At 35.7% G+C, this 26,497-nt stretch overlaps 2 protein-coding genes and 1 pseudogene across 2 annotated transcripts; 1 reads left to right on the top strand and 2 right to left on the bottom strand.

Moving 5' to 3' along the window:
- The first annotated feature begins 637 nt into the window (after positions 1–637).
- On the top strand, positions 638–5,596 carry LOC145233840 (prohibitin-2-like). Its single transcript, XM_080098622.1, has 10 exons — positions 638–853; positions 1,170–1,267; positions 3,425–3,495; positions 3,925–4,034; positions 4,101–4,184; positions 4,255–4,384; positions 4,762–4,865; positions 5,028–5,105; positions 5,279–5,355; positions 5,414–5,596. The coding sequence occupies exons 1-10, from the start codon at positions 749–751 to the stop codon at positions 5,430–5,432; spliced, it is 876 nt and encodes a 291-aa protein (XP_079954748.1). The 5' UTR covers positions 638–748; the 3' UTR covers positions 5,433–5,596.
- Positions 5,597–6,044: 448 nt separating this feature from the next.
- LOC145233845 (uncharacterized) lies at positions 6,045–7,225 on the bottom strand. Its single transcript, XM_080098624.1, has 3 exons — positions 7,005–7,225; positions 6,762–6,833; positions 6,045–6,510 (listed from the first exon to the last, which is right to left on the bottom strand). The coding sequence occupies exons 1-3, from the start codon at positions 7,155–7,157 to the stop codon at positions 6,190–6,192; spliced, it is 546 nt and encodes a 181-aa protein (XP_079954750.1). The 5' UTR covers positions 7,158–7,225; the 3' UTR covers positions 6,045–6,189.
- A 1,991-nt stretch (positions 7,226–9,216) lies between these two features.
- LOC145233990 (uncharacterized) lies at positions 9,217–11,790 on the bottom strand (annotated as a pseudogene).
- Positions 11,791–26,497: the final 14,707 nt, after the last annotated feature.

The raw sequence follows: 26,497 nt of genomic DNA, 5'->3' as shown, positions 1-26,497 counted from the left end.
TGTTCTTTGTCCTTATTTAGGCGTCCATGTTGATGGCAACCCTGACTATAGCCTACTTGCGGCCGTGTAAAAACTCTTGTATTTTGGCTGTTTGAAACTAGCTCCAAATGTCCGTTTTAGTCAAAATTAAAAAAAAATATTTTTTTTTATTGCATGCTATTTTTTACGGATCCCAAACATAGGTTTGTTTTTCAAAATCAGATTTCAAAAAACTTATTTAAGTTTTAAGAGCGAACTAATAACATTTTAATTTATTTTCACAGTCTACTTTTAACAAAATAAACAGGGAAATAAAACCATTTAGGCAAAATTAAAGCTGCTTAACATGAAATTATTCAAATAGATAAACAGCAATGCAGACCACACGTTTCACGAAAATATTCGAAAAAAAATTCTGACGTCATTTACAGCCGTTTACCATGCGATTATTTAGAGCCTTGCCGCAAAGCATTGTCATAGTTTGCGCACGTGTTTCATCATGTTTTGCTACAGTAGGTCGTGTTTTGTTGCACTCGACATTAATGTTTTAGTCATACAGTGTAGCGAAAGTTTTTCTTATTATTGCAAATTTTGTGATGTAGTTCTTTCATTTTTTTGTTGCAAAATACCTTTAAAAAATGCATATTCAAAGCTGTTGTTGGGAAAAAAACTAACGTTTACTTGTGAGTTGTGACTGGTTTCTTGTTGTTAATTAGAGCAATATTATTAACCCAAATATACATATAATTGCTCACGTGTACAAATAAGAATGTCCGCAAAGGATGCAGCAGGAAGGTTTGCCAAAATGGGCCGACAGCTTGGAGGTGGTGGATCTGCTTTGCTTGGGGCGGCTGCTTTAATTTACGGCATAAAGGTAAGCAAAAATATTGTTGTTTATTATCTTGACATGGAGGATAGTGAACCTCCAGACTTATCAAGGGTCTATTTCAAAGCCTAATAACTGTATTATTCTCGTAATTTAAATTCAAGCTTTCAGTTTCATCATTGTTTTTCTTAACTTGTGGTTTTCAGTGCAAAATTTATGTCACATTTAACATCCAGTTTGTAGTATTAAGTGACACTAACAGTACATGGTTGAGTTTACATATTTCGACAAATTAAACTTACAACACATCAAAAATGTGCTTTTATGTGCATACAAGTTACAAAAGATTATTTTTTATTTTCAGGAATCAATTTACACAGTTGAAGGTGGTCATCGTTCTGTCATATTTAGCAGGCTGGGTGGAGTAAAAAATGAAATTTATGGTGAAGGCTTACATTTTAGGTATGACCAGAAACTTCTTTATTTAGATTATTAAACTAGGATTTTTATGGCTAAACAGTTGATTAGCTTTACACAATAGTATTACATTTTGTCCGCATACGATTTTTACAGCAGAATGGTAAGAATTGTGCAAAAATGTTTGTTAGGTTTACATCTGGTTTGTACAATTTCGGACATGTGAAGCCAATTTGGCTATGGCAGCGTTTCTCAACTTTTTTGCCTTTGCGAGCCCTTTTGCCTTTGCGATCTAATTGCAGACTCTTTGAGTTTTAGGTCTTTTTGTCCATTTTATTAACAAGCAACAAAAATGTGGTGCATAAAATTGCAACCATGTTTGGTCCAGGACCAAAAGTTCAATCCTTTTGTTTGGGTTGCAGCGCCTGGAACCAACAACACAGGCACATTGCATTGTGATGTGACATTGTTTTCCACTGACAATTTACGTCTGTTGCATCACAATGGGGTTTAAATGTTACATACATTTTGATTTTTCGCCTGAGGAACGATTATTTCATGCTATTTTAAAATGCGGAAGTGTATTTTTTTAAATCTTGATTTATCAATCTTGTTGTGTGCAAGTTAGGAAGTTGCCGCAGACCTCCTGGAAATGCTTTGCAGACCTCCGGTTGAGAACTACTGTGCTATGGCCATGACTAAAATGCTTAGAAGTTTTAGGTGCTGTCCTATTTAACCTGAAGTACATAATTTACAAAATATACATTACAATATAGCGCTTATTAATATCTAATTATGGGTCCCCTTCCCTGAAGGGGACACATATTGATTTTACTCAAAATGTTTGTTTTTTTTTCTTATTTTTTTTCTTATTTTTTCTTCTACCCAAAGTTTGTCCGACTCGTTTTTCCATCAAATCCTTGATGGATTTGGATGAAATTTACACAGATGATAGATGTAGTTATGTAGATGTGCATCCCACTTTGTTTTTGTTGATAACCCCAGTATTTACCCCGCTAGCCCCCTAAGATGGGTATTTTTTCCTCGAAGTTTGTCCGACTAGTTTTTCCATCAAATGTTTGATGGATTTGGCTGAAATTTACACAGATGGTAGATGTAGTTATATAGATGTGCATACCACTTTGTTTTTGTTGATAACCCCAGTATTTACCCCGCTTGACCCCTAAAAGAGGTATTTTCCCCCGAAGTTTGTCCGACTCGTTTTGCCATCAAATGTTTGATGGATTTGGCTGAAATTTACACAGATGGTAGATATAGTTATGTAGATGTGCATACCACTTTGTTTGTGTTGATAACCCCAGTATTTACCCGGCTAGCCCCCTAAAATGGGTATTTTCCCCCGAAGTTTGTCCGACTCGATTTGCCATCAAATGGTTGATGGATGTGGCTGAAACGTATACAGATGGTAGATATAGTTATGTAGATGTGCATCCCACTTTTTTTGTCCGAATAACCGTAGTATTTACCCCGCTAGCCCCCTAAAAGGGGTGAATTTGTAAACATTGTCAGAATTGGCTAAAATTGGAATAGTTTGTAGAGTATGCCATTTATAGGTGTCAGTTGTTGTGTTCAACCCTGTAGCCCTAACATTTACCCCATAAGTCCCCAAAGTGTAAAACGTATTTGTATGTTACTGGGCACCACAAACAAAAGATTTCTGTGGCACAATAGTGTTACAAGAGCAACCAGTTGACTTTGTGGGTTGCTTGGTGGACGTTTTTGCGCCATTGCAGTTCGGGGGTTGTTAACAGCCCTTTGACGTAAGAAACATTAACGGTTGTTGCTCAAAACACCTCTAGTGGTCAAAATTTTTAACATTGGCGGTTTGGGCTGAAATTTTGCTGTACTATTGATTGAGTCATTGAGGTTTCCTATTTTTTTTAGTTTGTGTGTCGGACCCCATTAGTTAACCTACTAGCCCCCTAAAATGGGTCAGTTTTTTTTAATTGTTATCTATTGAATTGCATTATTTTCAACTTTGCATGTATGGGGACCCATGAGTTTTTGCCTGCAGAAACAACCAAGGTTATAAAAGACGATGGCTAATATGGGACCCAATACAAAATAAGCATAGGAAATATATTTATGTTTTAAAATAGATCATAGTGTATGTGCAAGGGCAATATGTGCTAAGCCACCCTTCTAGTTTAAAGTAATTGAAACAAATAATTTTTTTTTCAGAATTCCATGGTTTCAATATCCAATCATTTACAACATCCGATCTCGTCCTACAAAAGTTGGATCTCCCACAGGTTAAAAATCTTTTCAGTTACCTTAAACTTTTTCCTTGCCAAATGATGATCAGAAGGCGAATAATAGCCTTGACTTCGCTTGGCCAACTTTGTCCAGTGACCTGTAATCTTGATGTGCAAGCCTGGTCACTTTATTGTGACCATTTCATGCTGGTACATTGTAAACTCAGGTTCCTAATACTTGCTAGCAGCCAAGACTCCAAGATCAATAAAGCTAAACTGATCTTGATTGAATTGTGAGCAACATTTGTATTTCAATTCTTGATTTCTTTTCTATACCCAGAATTTTCTCTTTGGCAAAGTTGGTCCTAGATATGCAGGTCTTGGAAAATGATTTTCAAATTTAGTAATCTGATGGCAAAATTGTAACTTTATGACTTAAATGAAAAACAATTTTTTTGCAATGACACGTTTTTATAATATTTTTAGGAACAAAGGATTTGCAGATGGTTAATATAAATCTCCGTGTGCTTACAAGACCAGATTCTGCCAAACTCCCACTTATTACGCAAACAATAGGCACAAACTATGATGAAAAAGTAAGTTTCAGGTTTTGCAAATAGTAAGTGAATAAATGAGAATGATTATGGTTTGTTTATTTTCAGGTCCTTCCTTCAATTGTAAATGAAGTTTTAAAAAGTGTTGTTGCCAAGTTTAATGCATCACAACTTATCACACAAAGAGCCCAGGTTAGTAAACATGTAACAAAGACTTTATACCAACTTCTTGCAAATAAACTTTATACAATGTCTGTTTTAGGTTTCACTTCTTATCAAACGGGAATTGACGGACCGTGCTAATGATTTCCATTTGATACTGGACGATGTTGCCATTACTGATCTTACTTTTAGCAGGGAGTTTACTCACGCTATTGAAGCCAAGCAAGTTGGTAAGAAGCATGTTCAGCAAAGCTACTTAGTATCCATCAACTGTGTGCAGCCTCACTACTATAAAAGCATACACAATGTTGAGACAAAACATGTTCTATGTAGTACATTCTTGGTTGTTTTTCTAACTGTAATTTTTTCATGCAGTACCAGCTTACTTGATTTAGGCCAGGTAGGTGCAACCTGCGGCTCCTTATGGCATAAAAGGGTGCGGCCTGCAATCTGATCATGATAATTTTATTTGGCCCCACAGCAATAAAGGTTGCACACCTCTGATTTATGCTGACTTATTTTATTTTTTGCAAAAGAATTGATGGGAAAAAAATTAAAAGGTGTACAGCTTGCTTTGTTTAAGCAATAAAATGTGTTTGTCTTGCAGCTCAACAAGATGCCCAAAGAGCCCAGTATATTGTTGAACGAGCAATCCAAGAAAGGCAACAAAAAATTGTGCAAGCAGAGGGAGAGGCACAAATTGCTAAAACTATATCCTTTATAACTACTTCTTTGCAAACAGCAGCATTTATGCAAATGTAACATTTATCCAGTCAATGATTTTATTAACATTATGTGATTGTTTTCAAAGTTAACATTTAGAGTTTGTCATCTCTACATTTGAAATTCCTTAATGTTTTGTTTCTGTTTTACCTCGGAGAAGCCATTAGCAAAAATCCTGCATATCTAAAACTTCGACAAATTCGGGCAGCCCAGTCTATAGCAAGAACGGTAAGTGTAAGACTTGACTTGTTTAAGTAATTTTACATCCCATCAATTTCTATTCTGAACATTCCGATTTTTTATGCACCTGTAAATTAATATTTCTAATAAAAATCTGTAACCTGCTTTAAAAACAGATATAGGGTCAAAATCAAGTTTTGCACTTCGGTATGTTTTTTCAGATTTCACAATCACAAAACAAGGTTTATTTGGATGCAAACAACCTAATGTTGAACATTAGTGATATATTAAGTGATGGGTAGGTTAAAGTGCGGTTGTAAAATTTAACAAATTATAAACTTTTTCTTTATTTGCAGAAAGGGCTTGGCAAAATGATTTCAACAAAACAAAATTTCATTAATGTTAACTAATTTGATTCCATAATTCACTCCATCTTGGTCTGTTCATATGGTTTGGCATGATCGAAATGAATGCTGTTTATTATTGTGTATTTGCTGCGCCAAGGTTTTTGTGTACATAAAAATTACATTGTTAAATGATAGTGTTGGGAGTGGGTTATGTTAATGGTACGCTGTAGTATGGAGGCACATGATAACGGTAGTGAGAGAGGCCGCTACAGTATGACCATTAGGGTTTATTAGGTCACTACAAACTAATGTGGATACCATCTTTCCTCCACCTCACAAGAAACTGAACTTGTCATCACAAACATCTGAAATCCTCAAACCGTTCTGATCAACTTCGGTTCGTTTGTTTGTTCTTACTTGACAAAAAGAGCTGAATGATTTAACAAAATAGAAGGATATTGTGTTCATTTATTGGCTCCTGGCATTTAGGCGGCAAATTGCCCAACCTGCTAGATTACTTTAATATTAAGTAATGACAACAGTTCCGTTTCTTGGGACTAATTATTGACAAAATTTGTAAAATTAAAGCAGATAAAAAAGGCTGTCTTGTATGTTTGATGACGGCTGAACTACTGACCATGGACCAAATTTGTACAGACAGAAATATTTTTTTAGCACACTTGCAAGCAGAACAAAACTAACACAGTTAACAGCCCCAAAAAGCTCTTCTACATTTGTACAAGCAACCTCTAACATTTTCCGAAAGCCCTACTTAAATTATGGTTTTAGAGAAAAAAGTGTGCTACCACTTCTGCAGGTTTTTGCATTGAGTTAGGGAGTTTCGTTGTTAAACGTCCCCGAAAATGCTCGGCAGAGAGCACAAATTCACCCCATTTAGTCATTCTCGGAAAGACTTTCTGGTGAAACTGGTTGATTTTTTCCCATTCACCCATTTGTGCTTTGATGGCTAATTCAAAAGACTTAACACCTTTTTCCCTTGATGCATCGTTGGGTGTAATGGATTGGCAATCTTTGTCAAAATCTTTTGTTGCCATTTTTGCCATCTTGGTAATAAACCCATCGACTGCTCCAACGCCACATAGGTTCTGTACACGTTTAAAATTATAAGGCAAGCTACTAAGCACGTAAGACATAAGCGCAAAACAGCAAGACGCCAAGTACCTTTTTTAAGTAAATGATAAAAATGGCTTTTGTACGCATTAAGGAAAAGTCTGCTAGGTCATTATAAAACATGTACTTCATTAAATTCACAAACACCAAAGAGGCCGATCGTTTAGCGTTTATAAACGGTAACCATTAAGATGAACTGGTTTAATAAGTTTGTAAACTTTCAAACCTTATTCATTTCTTGACAATAAATCCATAATTTTTCTCTCAAAAAAGTATTAACTTTCTCGTCCTCCCCAACCTAAAATCAAAACAAATTGTGTGCTTTTAATATGCTTGTTTGTTTTCGTATTGGTGTACAAGAGCACCATGTTGAACATAGCTAGTATACAGTATTTATGATATGAGTTTGAGTAATTCTATCAGCTGTGAAAACAAAACATTTGCATTTAAATTTAGGCATGTGATTTACCTCGTACATGTTTTGTTCCAGTGTGCAACATTCAGTGATCATTTTTAACATTCCCTCAAATAATTTCTTTTCGTGATTAATAACGGTATTGTCTGAAATTGATCGCACTTTTTCATCGAACAAACATGTTACTCTTTCGGTACGTTTTGCCATTTTCGTTAAACTTTCGTTTGTTTTTAGTAAGTCTTCAACTCCCGAAATTCGTGCCTCTGAAACGGCAATTCTTTCCTTTTCCTAAAAGATGATTTGTTTTTTGATTTATTGATGATAACTTATCATCAATATTATTGATAAGATTATTGTAACCAGTGGAGTAGCCTACAGAACATAAGTTAAATGTTTGGAGATTGTCAGTTTACCTTTTCTAGCTTCCACCTAAAATGATTAAAGCTCCATTCGTTTTTGCACATGTCGTTGACAATAGAAAGCACATTTCCTTGCTCGTTTGTATTAATCTGTTTCAAAACTTGGTCGAGCACACTTTGTGGCATGGTCTCCTCACTTTCAAACCCCTAAAAGCAAATAATGTTGATCTGAACGATAAAGTTAAAGAGCTCTATATTTAAAGAAACTTTGTGAATTTTCAAAAGTTCGTTCAAGTGGGTTTTTGTTGTTTGAACTTGGTGCTTAAACAAAACTGTACTTACATGTGAAGCAACGATTTCTCGCACTTTTGCAAAAGTTAGTGGTGCAACATCCCCCAACGCAATTGCCTAAAAACCATATAACTTAGTTTCTAGTGTATACGATTAATCGCTGCAGTATACTTTATTGTTGGTTCAGGGTGGCTTACCTCAGCAATGGATGATCTCTCGCTGTACAATTTTTGCACTTCACCAATATATGTTTCCAATTTCAATTTATTTATTTCGATTATGGGCGATGTTGGTTCAACTGTGAACTTTTTTCTAGCAGCCTTTGCCGCACTTTCAAATACTCTATTCTGTGGATGAAAACACTTAAGATTGTGTTATTGTGATTTTTATTTAAGCTACATGTTCTCAGGTGTGGCCTTGCCAAACAAGTCGGGACAAAATGGGGTCTTTTTTACGTTGTTCTTTCAAGCTCCGACAGAATTGTTTACTCACTCAACGTTTTTTAGTTTAAAATGCACTTCGCTTTACCCCAAAAAACTGTCTATCAAATTTCAAGCAATATTTGCTGACCTCTACATTTCAGAAGGCTGTAAAGACTGTTAACCACCCTTCAAATTTCATAATATTTACCTTATTGACTTCCTTCATCATTCCATTAACAGCGTCAATTGCCGCTTTGCGAAGAAAAATTTCAAGCTTTGCCTAATAGCAAATGACTTTATCTTGTGACCAAAATTACGATAGATACCACAGCTTATCTTTTAATCATTTACTGTTTTTTTATTGTGTTAAGGCTTTTAGATGTAAAACGCAACAAATTTAACTTACCGCGTTAATATCATTTTTTAAACGGTACATTTTCGCTTTTGCGTTAATTGTTTCTTCCAGTTGTTTTCGGTAACTGTTCCAGGTATCAATTTCCTTTTGCCTTTGTTGCGATGCGGGTGGGGTAAAAATCGCAAGGGCTTCCTGTTTTGTGTCGGAGATTGTTTGATTGACATGATTTTCATCCAAAATGGCGAGACGATTTAAGAAACTCTACAAAATAAAAAAGATACATGTTACGAAACATTGTTTGCGTGCTTGGCACTGGCAGGCGTATCTGATACAAACTACAGTATATACAACCCTTTTAACGGATACTTTAGTCATGTTTCAGTGGAAAAAAGTAATAAATTATCACTTAGTGCCTTAAGCACGTTTTTACTTTAACTAATAGTCAATTTAGCTCCAGGTAGTAGCCATGTAATGCATCACTGCAGTTTTGTGAAGTTGAGCCTATAAAGTTTTGTTGTTAAATGGTCTAAACCAGTGGTCGGCAACCGCCGGTCCGCGGCCCGGTACCGGTCGGCGAGGAGTTCGTTACCGGGCCGTAGGGGAAAGCGGGGTATAATGGGACACTTAAGCGGAAACCGTCGTAGCTTCGTTAACACTGGTAATATTGAACCCAAACTTACCTGACAGGTAGTTTAATCTATCTCCTACAGAAACCAACCCAAATAGCCAAGCTTTACTTTACAAACAACAAGTTATTTTAAATTTCCCAAGGGTCCATTTTTTCCCATATGAGGTTTTGTCAAACTGCACTAAAACGAAAAAGAACAAAACACACAAAATAGCAACAAATTGTTTTTTTGCATTTATAAACAAAGTATTTGCGAAAAACAACAACAAATCCAACCAATGAACACTTTTTTTCAGTAACAGGCCTAATCACTGACATAAATCGCAAATATAGCGAATACACCTTTCACACTCATCAACTCCAGCACACGAGTAATGTGCCCACCTATGACAGATACAGCAACAAATCCATCCTTCTGTAGAAGTGGAATATAATTCCTCACAAAATAAGCAGGCTGCATCTTCTTCCTGATCAACTTTCACATTGTTTGCAGCTTTTTTATACTTCAAAGACTTCTTGCAGTGTTTTCCTTTTTTAGGTTGTTTTTCTTTGTTTGGTGTTTGTAACTTCAGCTTTGACAGGTAAGGGGAGCTAGTTAAAATACTTGTTGAACCTCTCTTTCTTTTTTTTCTAATAGTTGTTTGTTTGACTTTTGGAATTGGCATCACATCACAAATAGATTGGGCAAATGACAAATCAAGATTTGATGTAGTATCAGTGATACTGGCCGCATTGTCCATGTTTGGCTCAGCATTTAGCACTAGGTTATTTGAAGGCAGATCTTCTAGAGGTGTTGTGACTGAAGGAGTGGTTATCGTAGATGGGATAATATCAGTGGTTGTCGAGGGGGCATAATCTGCCTCATCGAAGACATTTTCATTTACTGGCCAAATACCGGTTGTTTTGAATCCATTAATAGCAGTACGCATAGTTGCTGCTTGCAAAAATGCCTCACTGACCAGCTTTGCTATTTGAAAAGCAGATACTACTCTACCCGGATTGCTTCTTAACCACTGTTTGACCATTTGAGCATAATAAGTGCTCAGTGGCTTCATAAAGCTCACATCAAGAGGCTGCAGCCGATGAGTGCAATGCGGTGGAAAACAAAGCATTATGACTCCATTGTTCTTAGCCAAATCAATAACGTCAATGTTCATCGTATGTGTGGAATGACCATCAAGTAATAACAAAACTTTAGAGTTCAGTGAAGCATGACTAAATATAATAATTTTTTCATCCATTCAACAAATAGATCTGACTGCATCCATCCTGAGGGGTGGCATGTTGCCCATGCCCCAGACATTGCACCATCCATAAGCTCTGGTTTCATCCGCTTTCTGGGGAATATAAACATGGGTGGCATGTACTTTCCATCTGCGCACATGCATAATTCCAAGGTAATGGTTTGGCCTCTTTCTGCTGATGTTAATGTACCGACTTGGCGTTTACCTTTAATTGAAATTATTTTGGATAGGGACTTTGGTACGCTTGTTACACCTGTTTCATCACAATTATAAATTGAACCAGCCGTTAACTGATTTTCTTCAATAACTTTAACTAACAATGCAAAAAATTTGCCCACAACTACTTTGTTGAAACCAGCAGCACGAGCAGCAGATGTAGCTTCAGGTTTACGAACAGAGAGGCTTTGGTGTCTTTTTAAAAATCCTCGAAGCCAATCTTTGCCGGCTAAGCCAGTGTTTTGATTAAATTTGTTTTCTATGTTGTTTCTTTTAGCAACTTGAAATGCTAGTCCACGAAGTTCTTTTGGAGTAAGACCAAACAGTGATGCTTCCAAAATTTTGACATATTTAACCAATTGCTTTTCTTGTACAACAGAAAAAATTGGTCTGTATCTTCCAAGTTCTGCAAAATTTTAGTATTGGTAACATTTAAAAAACACAGTGACAGTGAAAAGTAACCTAACATTAATCGGTAAATGCAGCTGATATACTGAAAAATCTGGGACAGTATGTCTAGATCTAAATATCATGATCTGTTACAGTCATACCTTTCCTGCATGCTGTATTTAATGTCTGGCTTTTTCGGAACCATGACACCCTTCTTTCAAGTGTACTTTTTGGAATATGGAAACTTTCTGATGCCTCTCTGTAGCTCATATGTTTGTTTGTCACCTCTAATACTGCTGATTGCATGGCTTGCTTGGACCAGTTTTGCCTATTAGTTTTTCTTTTATATATTCTTGCCATGGTGGTTGTCTAATAAAAATACGAACTGCAATAGCTTACATTTAAATAAAAAATAATACAATTTCCAAATCCTAAACCAATTCTTTGTTTCTCAACTGTTTAGCAGCTAGCCAGCTATGCTATACCAATAAAAATACTACATTGCTTGCCATTGTAATAGCCGAAAACAATAAATATGGGTTAGTTGTATTGCAATACCACAGTGGGGTAAAATGAAGTGGGGTACTTCATTTTGCCCCCCGCCTGTACTGAACAGAAAAAGCTTTCACAAAAAATATTAGTAACTGGAAAACTTTTTGATTCATTACCAATTATTTTGTCTCAGCACTAACCAGTCCAAAATAAAGAATTTTTATTTCTAAACTGTGTATGTCTTGGGAAAAAAAGGATCAAACTTATGTCACTCATTTTAAGAAACAGGCTATTTTTAATTTTTTTGCTCCAAACTTTTTAAAGAACCGCCTAAATCAAAATCTTTCCTTGACAAGATTGATACTCAAAATGGCCGCCTAAACACAGATTCGGCGCACGGTGGCGTAAGTAGGTCGCCTAAAAACGGTCAACTTCATTTTACCTCACCACCTCATTTTACCCCGCTCTCCCCTATGTGTTTTCAGGTTAAATGGTATAAAACGTTTTGCTCATGTATCCCGGGCATGATAAACTAATTTAAGCGTTTTTATAGCTATATATTTGTAGTTTTTTGAAGACCGGTCCGCGATAAAATTTTAGTTGTAAAACCGGTCCGCAGTGCAAAAAAGGTTGCCGACCCCTGGTCTAAACCAGCGGTTCTCAAACTGGGGTCCGCGGTCTTTTAGGGGTCCGTAAGGCAATTTTGGGGGGACCGCGAAAAAGTTGAGGTACTTCTATAATCTTATTTGGCGTCAGTTTGTGCCACTAAATCAGTTAAAATCAATGTAAAATTGAAAATCGACTGTCTCCATTGTTAAACAATTGCGTTTATTGTACAACAACTAACAAAAATGCAACAATTGTGATGTTTTTTCTCTTGTCTATGATGTCACAAGTTGTCTTTGGATCATTGTTATGCGCAATTTTGCATGAAGGACCGCGAGCCCTCGAAATAATGTCGAAAGGGCCGTTTGAAAAAATCATGAAAAAGTTTGAGAACCACTGGTCTAAACCTTTGCAAAAGATGTTTTCTTGGTATTTAGAACAGGATATTTTCCTTACCTGTGCAATAAATTTGACACATTTATTAAACATTTCGATGTGCTCTTCTTTTACGTTTGCCTGTAAAACAATAAAACGACGATGGCATTTTGTTGTTGTAGCATACTTTAAAAGCAGTTTATGATATTAACCTAACCTACCCCTAAAACCTCGTTGTAGCATTGAAACAGAAAATGACGCCCTTCCAGAGATTCATGAAGCAACTTTCTATATTGCTTTATGTCAAGTGGATTTCCAATCTTTCGCTCTTCATCAAACTCTGTCATCGCTTTCTTCACAGCAACCTGATGATTTTGTTTTAATTCCTCTGTTTGATATACTTTGTCCTCCTTCTGTGTATTTGGTAAATTTTTAGCCCAAATTCGTCTGTTATTTATTTTTGGCAGTATATGTAATTTCTTACCTTTATAGATTTGAAAAAAGTCGATTCACATCGCTTAATTCTTTTTTGCAGGTTAGCAGAGGCGCTAGCCTGATTAACAAAAATATGATTATCTTTTTTTGATAATTTTTCTAACTTTGCTGCACACTACTTACCGCTAACATTACGTCAACACCAAAATCTTTTTTTCCAATTAAATTGGAAATGGTGTAAGCCAAGTCAGCAATGTCACTGCCAGTCAATGGCTGCCCGTTCATAGTTTTAACAACTGGGTTTCCAAATAGGACGTGAAAGGTTTCATTACATACTTTCAAAAATAGGTCACGAATATCTGTTAAAATATCAGGTCGGGGTTGGACAGAGAAACATTTGTAAGCAATAACCTTCCACTTCTTTTGCTTGGATTACCATTAAGTTTGGCTGGTGGAACTCCTTCGTTTCGTTCTGTTATGGCAAAACCAGGATGGGGTATAAGAGCACACTTAGTCGTCTCAAATGTGTTTTTGATTGTAAGATACATTGCTTTGTAGTCGTTTAACGACTTGTCATTATTTTCTGTAAGGTGTTTCTCTCCTCCTTGGTAACCAAATTCATAGGACGTGTTCTGCCAATCCCGCAGTAAAAACAACAGGGACTACAAAAGTAATAAAGTTAAAATATATGCGCCGTTTTGTATTTAGCTTTTATTGCATTCGAGACATTCATTTACATTTCAATTTACCTGATGTGATTTCCACTCGTTCTTTAAGCAAAGCTTTTCGTAAAATTGAGAAAACAACTAAATTAAAATAATATTTGTCAAATATGTAATGGCTGTTTTTGTGCTACAAATTAAATGTAATACCTGTAATTTTTCCAGGTCGTTTGTATTTATGATACTCTTTAAGTTGTAGATTTGACAGGAACAAAGGAAAGTACTTAATGTAAAAACTCGCACATCGTGGTTGTTTGGAGTTTGTTTATCAAACAAACCCTGAGTATCCATCAGGAAAACAGCAACCTGTAAGTAAATCGAAAAAATGGCTTATCTATACAGTTTGAATCGCCGGAGGCATCGTAGGTTATTATTTTTCTACCCGCCCAAATTTTTATGTCAGACAAGGATATCGGACTAGATTCTCTGCGGGTTCGAGCTTTAGTGTAACAAAACGGCCTTGACATAAGCCTAGCTTCGGTCTCCTTTGCGTGTCAATTTAACCGCTTTTCGATTTGGGTTGGGGCGGTAATTTCTGCACCCGCCAAGATTCACTGACATTAAAAAAAGACACAAGTACACGCCCTGAAATGAAGAAAAACGAAAATACCAGTATCTAAGCTGCAGACAGTAGGCTATACACTATTACGATAGTAAGGTGTCATTAATGCTGTTTGTGACAAAAATAATATTTTATTTTAATATATATATATATATATGTGTGATCAAGTAAATATTAATTATAATTATGGTTGCCTTTGTAGTAATGTGTTTACTTTGTCTTGTGTTTTTGACTCCATCCAAAAAGGTTGGTTCCAGATGTAAATTCCCTGAGTAACTCCGCTCGTTCCTTCTTTCCATTTAAAGCCGTTATTGAGAATCGATTCTTTGTCATCTTGCCAATTACTCTCCTTGAAATTTAAGCAGAAATTAACGGCGTCAAAAAGCTGAGGAACTGATATTGTATGTTAAACATAGGGGAGATTAGGGACCATTGGGACAAAATTCAGTTTTTCATGACTATATCTTTAAGTTCGAAAAAAATTGCCATTGAACACCTGTACTAATACTACACGTTTTAACACACTTACACAAGGGCATAACTTTCTTTTTAGGAAATGCGTTGGCAAGATATTCCGTTTTAAAAATTACAAAAAATATGGCTCAAAGGTGCTTACCCTTGGGGACCTTTGAGCCTCGCATAAAGGACCTTTGGGCCAGTATTTTCATGTGATATTCTGGACCATTACATTTTATTGAAAAAGAAATCTAATATTATATAAAAGAAATAAATACAACCAGCATCAATAGCTTTGTAGGCCAAGGACCTTTGGGCCATGCCCAATGGTGTAAAGTTAAAGGGCCATGCCCAATGGTCCTGTGAACAACTGGCTCAATGGTCCTGTAATGCCGCTATTACGAACTTATCTGACTGAACTACGTTACACAGATCAACTTAAGAAAAACTAATGCTCATTTAACGCTACAATTAGCTAACTAATATCCTGCAAACTTCGTGTTTTAACTAGCTTTCTCTTGTAAAGAAATTACAAAAATGTAAAGGAGCAAAATATGTACTTTCAAGCTGCGAAAACTTAGTTATGCTCACAGTTTCTTCTGTAAGTGACTGACCTTCTTGTTGTTACAGCTTTAAAACTATTGCAACACAAGTACTTTAACGCATGACTGAGAACTCGCTACAACGCCCAGTTTGAGAGAAACGCATGATGGCCCAAAGGTCCTTCTTGCCCAATGGTACCGCATCTCCCCTATGCAAGTTACAAACCTTGTTATCTACTTTATGCTGTAAGTAGCGGAGCATAAGCGACATAAAAAGTGACTTTCCCGTTCTCAATGGGCCAGCGATGGAGTAAATGCAAATCGGAGCATATTTTACTTCTGGATTTCCAAAAACTTTGTCAATCGCCTCAAGGTCGATCACAAGCTTGTTTTTCTCATTCATACGTGTAATCTGCACAGCTACAATCACAAATTTGTTACCGAAACGCCAGCAGTTTAAATTCCCATGTAATCGCATCTAATTTTGGGCGCACACATAATTATGTAAGATTATAATATTCGCAGTTTTTATATAATCGAAACTTTTCAGAGTAAGGCTTGCTTAGATCAGTATTTATCTTAAATGTTAGATGGAAAACGTACTGAGAGTTTGTCTTCGTATAAAGCAATGTTTTAGTAAATATTTCAACCTCTAAATCCTATGTTTCATTTACAAAACTATATTAAAAAAGTTTTATTACGTGCTCACCCTTTGGTTCATGCAACCCTTCTTTTGGTTGTTCCGACTGGCCGGCTTCTCCGAGCACATGGTCTTCTGGTTGGTGCCACTCCCCGTCTGATTCTATCTGTTCTTTTGTTTTTTGCACTTTACCCGTTGGTTGTAAGTTAAAGTACGGTTGCAACTGGTCGTCTGGTTCAGTCATACCTAAGACGCAACAAAATGGTCGAAAAGCGTCGTACACGATACAACATGTGGGAGGCGAGAACTCCACGAAAAAATTTTTTTTCCGACGGCCGATGAAGGCGCTACTAACACCAGAACGCAAATGACAACCAAAGTCGATTTGGCTATATCTCAAAAAATGCTCACGGTTAGGGCTATTTGGGTCGGGGTAAGGTATTAGAACTTAAAATTCAATAAAACTAACCCAAAACATTACTTACTAATGTAAAAATTAAAAACTTATTTCCCAACCCAACCCATAGCCGCTAAATAAAAAAAATCAGCTTTTTACGCCCTCTAATCGACTTTGGTTGTCATTTGCGTTATGGTGTTAGTAGTTCTACCGATGAAGGCTTTTCGGTCGCCAAAAGAGCCTCAAAAAAGATAAAATGACGGATAAAGCAAGTTATTAAAAAAAGACCCGACGGGTGAACGGTTTAAGATGAATAGAGTGACAAATCTTATAAAAAATGTGCACAAACAAAAATACTTCACCCCTACTGAGAAACAATTACAGCTTACCTCATTTATTGTCTTACAAAAGAAATTCCCAACCAAATTCTCACAGAGACGAAACGTTCTGACCTAAATTACAAAGCCTGATTCAAATATATTTCGGTTTCATAGCCATGCAGTTTGACGTCGAGTTTAGGCTAAGTTGCACTTACAGGATACCTATCCTGGGATTTGTAATAGTGCATCTACGTTACGTTCCTAAACTTAAGTTGGTGTAAATTACATGTGCTCACTTGTTTGCGCATCGATGGTTGCAAAAATTTATAACATTACATTTTCATATTCACTGGCATACCTTGACAGAAATCGTAAACTTTTAAGCTGACTATTATTGTTTCTACAATCTTATAACTGGTCATCAGGTTTAATACATTTCAATCAACCAATTTAAAGGCAAACAAAAAGTCTGGGGTAACTCGCAGTTGTCATTCGAAATGACACTTAACTAGAATCGTACGACTATTTATTCCGTCCTTTTTTGTTTGGTTACTCCGAAACTAATACTTGTGTAACAGTGATTGCAAAAATCAATACCTTACATTATCTGTGATCCTGTACAACGAAGTTGCAAACAGTAAACAAAGGCCTAACCCTAAGTGATCTATGGAATATTACCATAGTAATCATTGTAGCTAAATAAAAGAGCGTGGTACGAGCAAGTAGTTTTGTACATTAACGTGTGTGCTACGTTGCGGTTAATTAAAAACATTATGCGAACAAGATTGAACTGATATGTAACAAAAAGGTATAATTTTACAAGGAAATCGGGGGACATAAACCAAATGCAACAAGTACCGCATTTACTCAATTGAAAGCTGCATAAGACGTAAAAAACTAATGTAAGCTGCATGCTTTGTTATTGGATTTGATTTCAATACTTCTTTCAGGGGTTATGCTACAAAGTAAAAACTGTTTTTCAATCGCTTGTATAATAATGTAGGCCACCCCTCAGGGGTGACCCCTGATTTTTAACCGCTTTTGAATGCAATCTGCACAAACTAAAGGTTAATTACTTTTTTAAAACTCGTTGTTGCGTGCATGGCACGGCCTTAACACGGTAAATGTAGCAAAGACGAGGATACTCGTAAAGGGAAACTTGTTTGACAAACAACCTCAGTGAAAATGTTTGTGCAGACGTATGTCCTTCGCCACATTTACAGCTTGCAAAAGGTAAACAAGAACCCGCTTCTCTAGTTTGGATTAAACGGTCTTAGAAACTAGCAAACTGGAGTGCTGTATCTGGCTACACAACATGGTATCAGCCCAAATAAACTTAAACTACGTTTCAGATTAGTTTTACGAAAATACTTTGTTAAAAAAATCAATTTAAATAGCCGTCTGTGTTCTTTGTACTTTCTGCACGTTTGCCTAATGTGTAGGTTCTCATGAGAATATATATGTATATTTTTGCTTTTCTAGTTTTTGGCCGACGGTTTTGTTTTGACAGTAATTCTTTTTCTTTATTTTTCTATTTTCAACCGACTAGTTTGCATTTTTTGTAAATAGGATTAAATACGTTTGTCCCCAGATCCGGAACAACGTTTCGTTAAGAATCTCAATTATAAATATATATATATATATATATATATATATATTGGCAAATGGCAATGCAATGATGGTATAAGAGATATGTTGTTTTTGTTGTTGTATGCTGTGCTTTTTTATGTACAACACGTAGTTTGCGTAGTCTTCAGTTTTTAGAAATTGTCAGGATATTTGACTCCTCAGATATGGTAACCTTAGTCAACCTTAATCATGATTAGGCATTATTTCCGCAATTGCAGCTAGATTTCATGTCCTATTTAACGATTTCCTGCATTGCCATATAGCCTACTAACATTCTTTAAGCCCAACATATATAACCGTTGTTACTCGAGTTTTCATTGAAAAATATACAGCAATGTTGTAAACTAGGTTTTACAACGTTTTGCTTTGCGTACACGAAACCTAAGTATCGCTTAACGAGTTATTTTACGTCAAAACAGTATCTAACCTGGACAGTTATTTTGCTGTAGAAATAGTAGAACCATGTCAAAATTTGGCGGGTAAAAACTTTGAACTAAGATCGGCAAGAAAAGTCTCGTTTAGCAGGCCAGCGAAGGCCTTTCGACGGCGAATGAAGTTTTGCAACAAACAAAAACTGATGTGAACAACAATTTGAAAATTCGTCCTTAACAAGACAAAGCATATCCATACCGATTAACTCTTGTGGCAAGCTGTAAAGAACGCGCATCAATATGTTAACACAAGACCTTCCTACTTCCGACATTTCTTGCAATTAAATTTGATGAACTATCGAAATGTTTTTTAGTGTGAGCAGCAATGCACTTTATGTCTTAGGTTTTGACTTGAAACAATACTAGGGTGATTGGTTTGTTATCTAACTTTGTTTACTAGTATTTCTAATTGCACAAACTACAAACGCATAACACATACATTCGTCACCTAGTTTAAGATGCTGATTCAACATTAAATAGATTAAACTTCATGTTCTAAATTGGTTCTACTCATAACATTAATTCAGACTGTTGTAATGCTACATTCGAGACCAGGTTTTAAAACGTTGCTAAGCCATGGTAACCCAACGCGCAAAAGTTTATTGTGCTATTTCAACAAGCTTTTGTGGATAAACAAAGAAAGATATCGGATTGACAGTTCTTTGTCGGCTTAACAAAAAGGTGACCTGAAGTCCTTTCAACCACCAATTGCAAAACATTCTATCGCCCTTAAACAAGGTTGAATTTTGCGAACTTAAATGAAGATCCGTTATTTGTAACAGGTTTATGCATAGATAACTGTCGCTAACGAGTATGTAATCAATTCTACACATTATACAGGAAAATTATAACCTTTCACCTCCTATTTGCTGGTTTTATCGCTTTGTTACTCGGCGATGGTTCTTATCTTTTTGACAGCAACGCTCACCTGTTATAAGTGATGGTTTACATGGCAAAGTTTTACGCAGTGTAGTTTACTAGGTATTGACGTCAGTTGCGGTAGATTTAGTAACGTCCTTTATAAATTTCATGTATTTTACATGGTTGGATTTTTCATGCGTATATTGCACCACCGACGTACTGTTTATACTTGGTTGCAGACTGGTGGTGCTGATGTAAAGTCGAAATATATACACGTTAAAATTAAACTTAGTGTTTTTTATGAATTTGAATCAACAAACATAAGGTTCAATATTGTCTTTATCGACCAATCAATAGTTGGGGGTTTTTAGTTTAAAGAACAAGTATTGAAAAAAATATAATGTTGGATTTTCACGTCACGTCATTTTGCTGTAGAAATAGTAGAACCATGTCAAAATTTTGCGGGCAAAAACTTTGAACTAAGATCGGCAAGAAAAGTATCGTTTAGGGGCCAGCGAAGGCCTTTCGACGGCGAATGAAGTTTTGCAACAAACAAAAACTGATGTGAACAACAATTTGTAAATTTGACCTTAACAAGACAAAGCATATCCATACCAATTAACTCTTGTGGCAAGCTGTAAAGAACGCGCATCAATAAGTTAACACAAGACCTTCCTATTCCGACATTTCTTGCAATTATATTTGATGAACTATCGAAATGTTTTTTAGTGTGAGCAGCAATGCACTTTATGTCTTAGGTTTTGACTTGAAACAATACTAGGGTGATTGGTTTGTTATCTAACTTTGTTTTCTAGCATTTCTAATTGCACAACTACAAATGCATAACACATACTTTCGTCACCTAGTTTAAGATGCTGATTCAACAATAAATAGATTAAACTTCATGTTCTAAATTGGTTCTACTCATAACATTAATTCAGACTGTTGTAGTGCTACATTTGAGACCATGTTTTGAAACGTTGCTAAGCCATGGTAACCCAACGCGCAAAAGTTTATTGTGCTATTTTAACAAGCTTTTGTGGATAAACAAAGAAAGATATCAGATTGACAGTTCTTTGTCGGCTTAACACAAAAGTGACCTGAAGTCCTTTCAACCATCAATTGCAAAAACATTCTATCGCCCTTCAACAAGGTTGAATTTTGCGAACTTAAATGAAGATCCGTTATTTGTAACAGGTTTATGCACAGCTAACTGTCGCTAACGAGTATGTAATCAATTCTACACATTATACAGGAAAATTATAACCTTTCACCTCCTATTTGCTGGTTTTATCGCTTTGTTACTCGGTGATGGTTCTTATCTTTTTGACAGCAACGCTCACCTGTTATAACTGGTAGTTTATATGGCAAAGTTTTACGCAGTGTGGTTTACTAGGTATTGACGTCAGTTGCGGTAGATTTAGTAACATCCTTTATAAATTTCATGTATTTTACATGGTTGGATTTTTCATGCGTATACTGTACCACCGACGTACTGTTTATACTTGGTTGCAGACTGGTGGTGCTGATGTAAAGTCAAAATATATACACGTTAAAATCAAACTTAGTGTTTTGTATGAATTTGAATCAACAAACATGAGATTCAATATTGTCTTTATCGACCAATCAATAGTTGGGGGTTTTTAGTTTAAAGAACAAGTATTGAAAAAAATATAATGTTGGATTTTCACGTCACGTCATTTTGCTGTAGAAATAGTAGAACCATGTCAAAATTTTGCGGCCAAAAACTTTGAACTAAGATCGGCAAGAAAAGTATCGTTTAGGGGCCAGCGAAGGCCTTTCGACGGCGAATGAAGTTTTGCAACAAACAAAAACTGATGTGAACAACAATTTGTAAATTTGACCTTAACAAGACAAAGCATATCCATACCAATTAACTCTTGTGGCAAGCTGTAAAGAACGCGCATCAATAAGTTAACACAAGACCTTCCTATTCCGACATTTCTTGCAATTATATTTGATGAACTATCGAAATGTTTTTTAGTGTGAGCAGCAATGCACTTTATGTCTTAGGTTTTGACTTGAAACAATACTAGGGTGATTGGTTTGTTATCTAACTTTGTTTTCTAGCATTTCTAATTGCACAACTACAAATGCATAACACATACTTTCGTCACCTAGTTTAAGATGCTGATTCAACAATAAATAGATTAAACTTCATGTTCTAAATTGGTTCTACTCATAACATTAATTCAGACTGTTGTAGTGCTACATTTGAGACCATGTTTTGAAACGTTGCTAAGCCATGGTAACCCAACGCGCAAAAGTTTATTGTGCTATTTTAACAAGCTTTTGTGGATAAACAAAGAAAGATATCAGATTGACAGTTCTTTGTCGGCTTAACACAAAAGTGACCTGAAGTCCTTTCAACCATCAATTGCAAAAACATTCTATCGCCCTTCAACAAGGTTGAATTTTGCGAACTTAAATGAAGATCCGTTATTTGTAACAGGTTTATGCACAGCTAACTGTCGCTAACGAGTATGTAATCAATTCTACACATTATACAGGAAAATTATAACCTTTCACCTCCTATTTGCTGGTTTTATCGCTTTGTTACTCGGTGATGGTTCTTATCTTTTTGACAGCAACGCTCACCTGTTATAACTGGTAGTTTATATGGCAAAGTTTTACGCAGTGTGGTTTACTAGGTATTGACGTCAGTTGCGGTAGATTTAGTAACATCCTTTATAAATTTCATGTATTTTACATGGTTGGATTTTTCATGCGTATACTGTACCACCGACGTACTGTTTATACTTGGTTGCAGACTGGTGGTGCTGATGTAAAGTCAAAATATATACACGTTAAAATCAAACTTAGTGTTTTGTATGAATTTGAATCAACAAACATGAGATTCAATATTGTCTTTATCGACCAATCAATAGTTGGGGGTTTTTAGTTTAAAGAACAAGTATTGAAAAAAATATAATGTTGGATTTTCACGTCACGTCATTTTGCTGTAGAAATAGTAGAACCATGTCAAAATTTTGCGGGCAAAAACTTTGAACTAAGATCGGCAAGAAAAGTATCGTTTAGGGGCCAGCGAAGGCCTTTCGACGGCGAATGAAGTTTTGCAACAAACAAAAACTGATGTGAACAACAATTTGTAAATTTGACCTTAACAAGACAAAGCATATCCATACCAATTAACTCTTGTGGCAAGCTGTAAAGAACGCGCATCAATAAGTTAACACAAGACCTTCCTATTCCGACATTTCTTGCAATTATATTTGATGAACTATCGAAATGTTTTTTAGTGTGAGCAGCAATGCACTTTATGTCTTAGGTTTTGACTTGAAACAATACTAGGGTGATTGGTTTGTTATCTAACTTTGTTTTCTAGCATTTCTAATTGCACAACTACAAATGCATAACACATACTTTCGTCACCTAGTTTAAGATGCTGATTCAACAATAAATAGATTAAACTTCATGTTCTAAATTGGTTCTACTCATAACATTAATTCAGACTGTTGTAGTGCTACATTTGAGACCATGTTTTGAAACGTTGCTAAGCCATGGTAACCCAACGCGCAAAAGTTTATTGTGCTATTTTAACAAGCTTTTGTGGATAAACAAAGAAAGATATCAGATTGACAGTTCTTTGTCGGCTTAACACAAAAGTGACCTGAAGTCCTTTCAACCATCAATTGCAAAAACATTCTATCGCCCTTCAACAAGGTTGAATTTTGCGAACTTAAATGAAGATCCGTTATTTGTAACAGGTTTATGCACAGCTAACTGTCGCTAACGAGTATGTAATCAATTCTACACATTATACAGGAAAATTATAACCTTTCACCTCCTATTTGCTGGTTTTATCGCTTTGTTACTCGGTGATGGTTCTTATCTTTTTGACAGCAACGCTCACCTGTTATAACTGGTAGTTTATATGGCAAAGTTTTACGCAGTGTGGTTTACTAGGTATTGACGTCAGTTGCGGTAGATTTAGTAACATCCTTTATAAATTTCATGTATTTTACATGGTTGGATTTTTCATGCGTATACTGTACCACCGACGTACTGTTTATACTTGGTTGCAGACTGGTGGTGCTGATGTAAAGTCAAAATATATACACGTTAAAATCAAACTTAGTGTTTTGTATGAATTTGAATCAACAAACATGAGATTCAATATTGTCTTTATCGACCAATCAATAGTTGGGGGTTTTTAGTTTAAAGAACAAGTATTGAAAAAAATATAATGTTGGATTTTCACGTCACGTCATTTTGCTGTAGAAATAGTAGAACCATGTCAAAATTTTGCGGCCAAAAACTTTGAACTAAGATCGGCAAGAAAAGTATCGTTTAGGGGCCAGCGAAGGCCTTTCGACGGCGAATGAAGTTTTGCAACAAACAAAAACTGATGTGAACAACAATTTGTAAATTTGACCTTAACAAGACAAAGCATATCCATACCAATTAACTCTTGTGGCAAGCTGTAAAGAACGCGCATCAATAAGTTAACACAAGACCTTCCTATTCCGACATTTCTTGCAATTATATTTGATGAACTATCGAAATGTTTTTTAGTGTGAGCAGCAATGCACTTTATGTCTTAGGTTTTGACTTGAAACAATACTAGGGTGATTGGTTTGTTATCTAACTTTGTTTTCTAGCATTTCTAATTGCACAACTACAAATGCATAACACATACTTTCGTCACCTAGTTTAAGATGCTGATTCAACAATAAATAGATTAAACTTCATGTTCTAAATTGGTTCTACTCATAACATTAATTCAGACTGTTGTAGTGCTACATTTGAGACGCTGTTTTGAAACGTTGCTAAGCCATGGTAACCCAACGCGCAAAAGTTTATTGTGCTATTTTAACAAGCTTTTGTGGATAAACAAAGAAAGATATCAGATTGACAGTTCTTTGTCGGCTTAACACAAAAGTGACCTGAAGTCCTTTCAACCATCAATTGCAAAAACATTCTATCGCCCTTCAACAAGGTTGAATTTTGCGAACTTAAATGAAGATCCGTTATTTGTAACAGGTTTATGCACAGCTAACTGTCGCTAACGAGTATGTAATCAATTCTACACATTATACAGGAAAATTATAACCTTTCACCTCCTATTTGCTGGTTTTATCGCTTTGTTACTCGGTGATGGTTCTTATCTTTTTGACAGCAACGCTCACCTGTTATAACTGGTAGTTTATATGGCAAAGTTTTACGCAGTGTGGTTTACTAGGTATTGACGTCAGTTGCGGTAGATTTAGTAACATCCTTTATAAATTTCATGTATTTTACATGGTTGGATTTTTCATGCGTATACTGTACCACCGACGTACTGTTTATACTTGGTTGCAGACTGGTGGTGCTGATGTAAAGTCAAAATATATACACGTTAAAATCAAACTTAGTGTTTTGTATGAATTTGAATCAACAAACATGAGATTCAATATTGTCTTTATCGACCAATCAATAGTTGGGGGTTTTTAGTTTAAAGAACAAGTATTGAAAAAAATATAATGTTGGATTTTCACGTCACGTCATTTTGCTGTAGAAATAGTAGAACCATGTCAAAATTTTGCGGGCAAAAACTTTGAACTAAGATCGGCAAGAAAAGTATCGTTTAGGGGCCAGCGAAGGCCTTTCGACGGCGAATGAAGTTTTGCAACAAACAAAAACTGATGTGAACAACAATTTGTAAATTTGACCTTAACAAGACAAAGCATATCCATACCAATTAACTCTTGTGGCAAGCTGTAAAGAACGCGCATCAATAAGTTAACACAAGACCTTCCTATTCCGACATTTCTTGCAATTATATTTGATGAACTATCGAAATGTTTTTTAGTGTGAGCAGCAATGCACTTTATGTCTTAGGTTTTGACTTGAAACAATACTAGGGTGATTGGTTTGTTATCTAACTTTGTTTTCTAGCATTTCTAATTGCACAACTACAAATGCATAACACATACTTTCGTCACCTAGTTTAAGATGCTGATTCAACAATAAATAGATTAAACTTCATGTTCTAAATTGGTTCTACTCATAACATTAATTCAGACTGTTGTAGTGCTACATTTGAGACCATGTTTTGAAACGTTGCTAAGCCATGGTAACCCAACGCGCAAAAGTTTATTGTGCTATTTTAACAAGCTTTTGTGGATAAACAAAGAAAGATATCAGATTGACAGTTCTTTGTCGGCTTAACACAAAAGTGACCTGAAGTCCTTTCAACCATCAATTGCAAAAACATTCTATCGCCCTTCAACAAGGTTGAATTTTGCGAACTTAAATGAAGATCCGTTATTTGTAACAGGTTTATGCACAGCTAACTGTCGCTAACGAGTATGTAATCAATTCTACACATTATACAGGAAAATTATAACCTTTCACCTCCTATTTGCTGGTTTTATCGCTTTGTTACTCGGTGATGGTTCTTATCTTTTTGACAGCAACGCTCACCTGTTATAACTGGTAGTTTATATGGCAAAGTTTTACGCAGTGTGGTTTACTAGGTATTGACGTCAGTTGCGGTAGATTTAGTAACATCCTTTATAAATTTCATGTATTTTACATGGTTGGATTTTTCATGCGTATACTGTACCACCGACGTACTGTTTATACTTGGTTGCAGACTGGTGGTGCTGATGTAAAGTCAAAATATATACACGTTAAAATCAAACTTAGTGTTTTGTATGAATTTGAATCAACAAACATGAGATTCAATATTGTCTTTATCGACCAATCAATAGTTGGGGGTTTTTAGTTTAAAGAACAAGTATTGAAAAAAATATAATGTTGGATTTTCACGTCACGTCATTTTGCTGTAGAAATAGTAGAACCATGTCAAAATTTTGCGGGCAAAAACTTTGAACTAAGATCGGCAAGAAAAGTATCGTTTAGGGGCCAGCGAAGGCCTTTCGACGGCGAATGAAGTTTTGCAACAAACAAAAACTGATGTGAACAACAATTTGTAAATTTGACCTTAACAAGACAAAGCATATCCATACCAATTAACTCTTGTGGCAAGCTGTAAAGAACGCGCATCAATAAGTTAACACAAGACCTTCCTATTCCGACATTTCTTGCAATTATATTTGATGAACTATCGAAATGTTTTTTAGTGTGAGCAGCAATGCACTTTATGTCTTAGGTTTTGACTTGAAACAATACTAGGGTGATTGGTTTG

The sequence above is a fragment of the Phallusia mammillata genome, chromosome 6 (assembly GCF_965637545.1).
Source record: "Phallusia mammillata chromosome 6, kaPhaMamm4.hap1.1, whole genome shotgun sequence".
In the NCBI taxonomy this organism is placed as follows: Eukaryota; Metazoa; Chordata; class Ascidiacea; order Phlebobranchia; family Ascidiidae; genus Phallusia; species Phallusia mammillata.
The sequence above is the reverse complement of the archived record's forward strand: the minus strand, read 5'-3'. Positions and strand labels throughout refer to the sequence as shown.

What these genes read in the sequence shown, in the direction of transcription:
- LOC145233840 (XM_080098622.1), top strand. Translation starts at nt 749, where the DNA reads ATGTCCGCAAAGGATGCAGCAGGAAGGTTTGCCAAAATGGGCCGACAG. An exon ending in GGTGAAGGCTTACATTTTAG is followed by an intron (nt 1,268 to 3,424) that starts GTATGACCAGAA and finishes TTTTTTTTTCAG; the next exon opens with AATTCCATGGTTTCAATATC. An exon ending in TTATCACACAAAGAGCCCAG is followed by an intron (nt 4,185 to 4,254) that starts GTTAGTAAACAT and finishes TGTCTGTTTTAG; the next exon opens with GTTTCACTTCTTATCAAACG.
- LOC145233845 (XM_080098624.1), bottom strand. Translation starts at nt 7,157, where the DNA reads ATGGCAAAACGTACCGAAAGAGTAACATGTTTGTTCGATGAAAAAGTG. An exon ending in TGGAACAAAACATGTACGAG is followed by an intron (nt 6,834 to 7,004) that starts GTAAATCACATG and finishes TTTTGATTTTAG; the next exon opens with GTTGGGGAGGACGAGAAAGT. An exon ending in ATTGTCAAGAAATGAATAAG is followed by an intron (nt 6,511 to 6,761) that starts GTTTGAAAGTTT and finishes AAACGTGTACAG; the next exon opens with AACCTATGTGGCGTTGGAGC.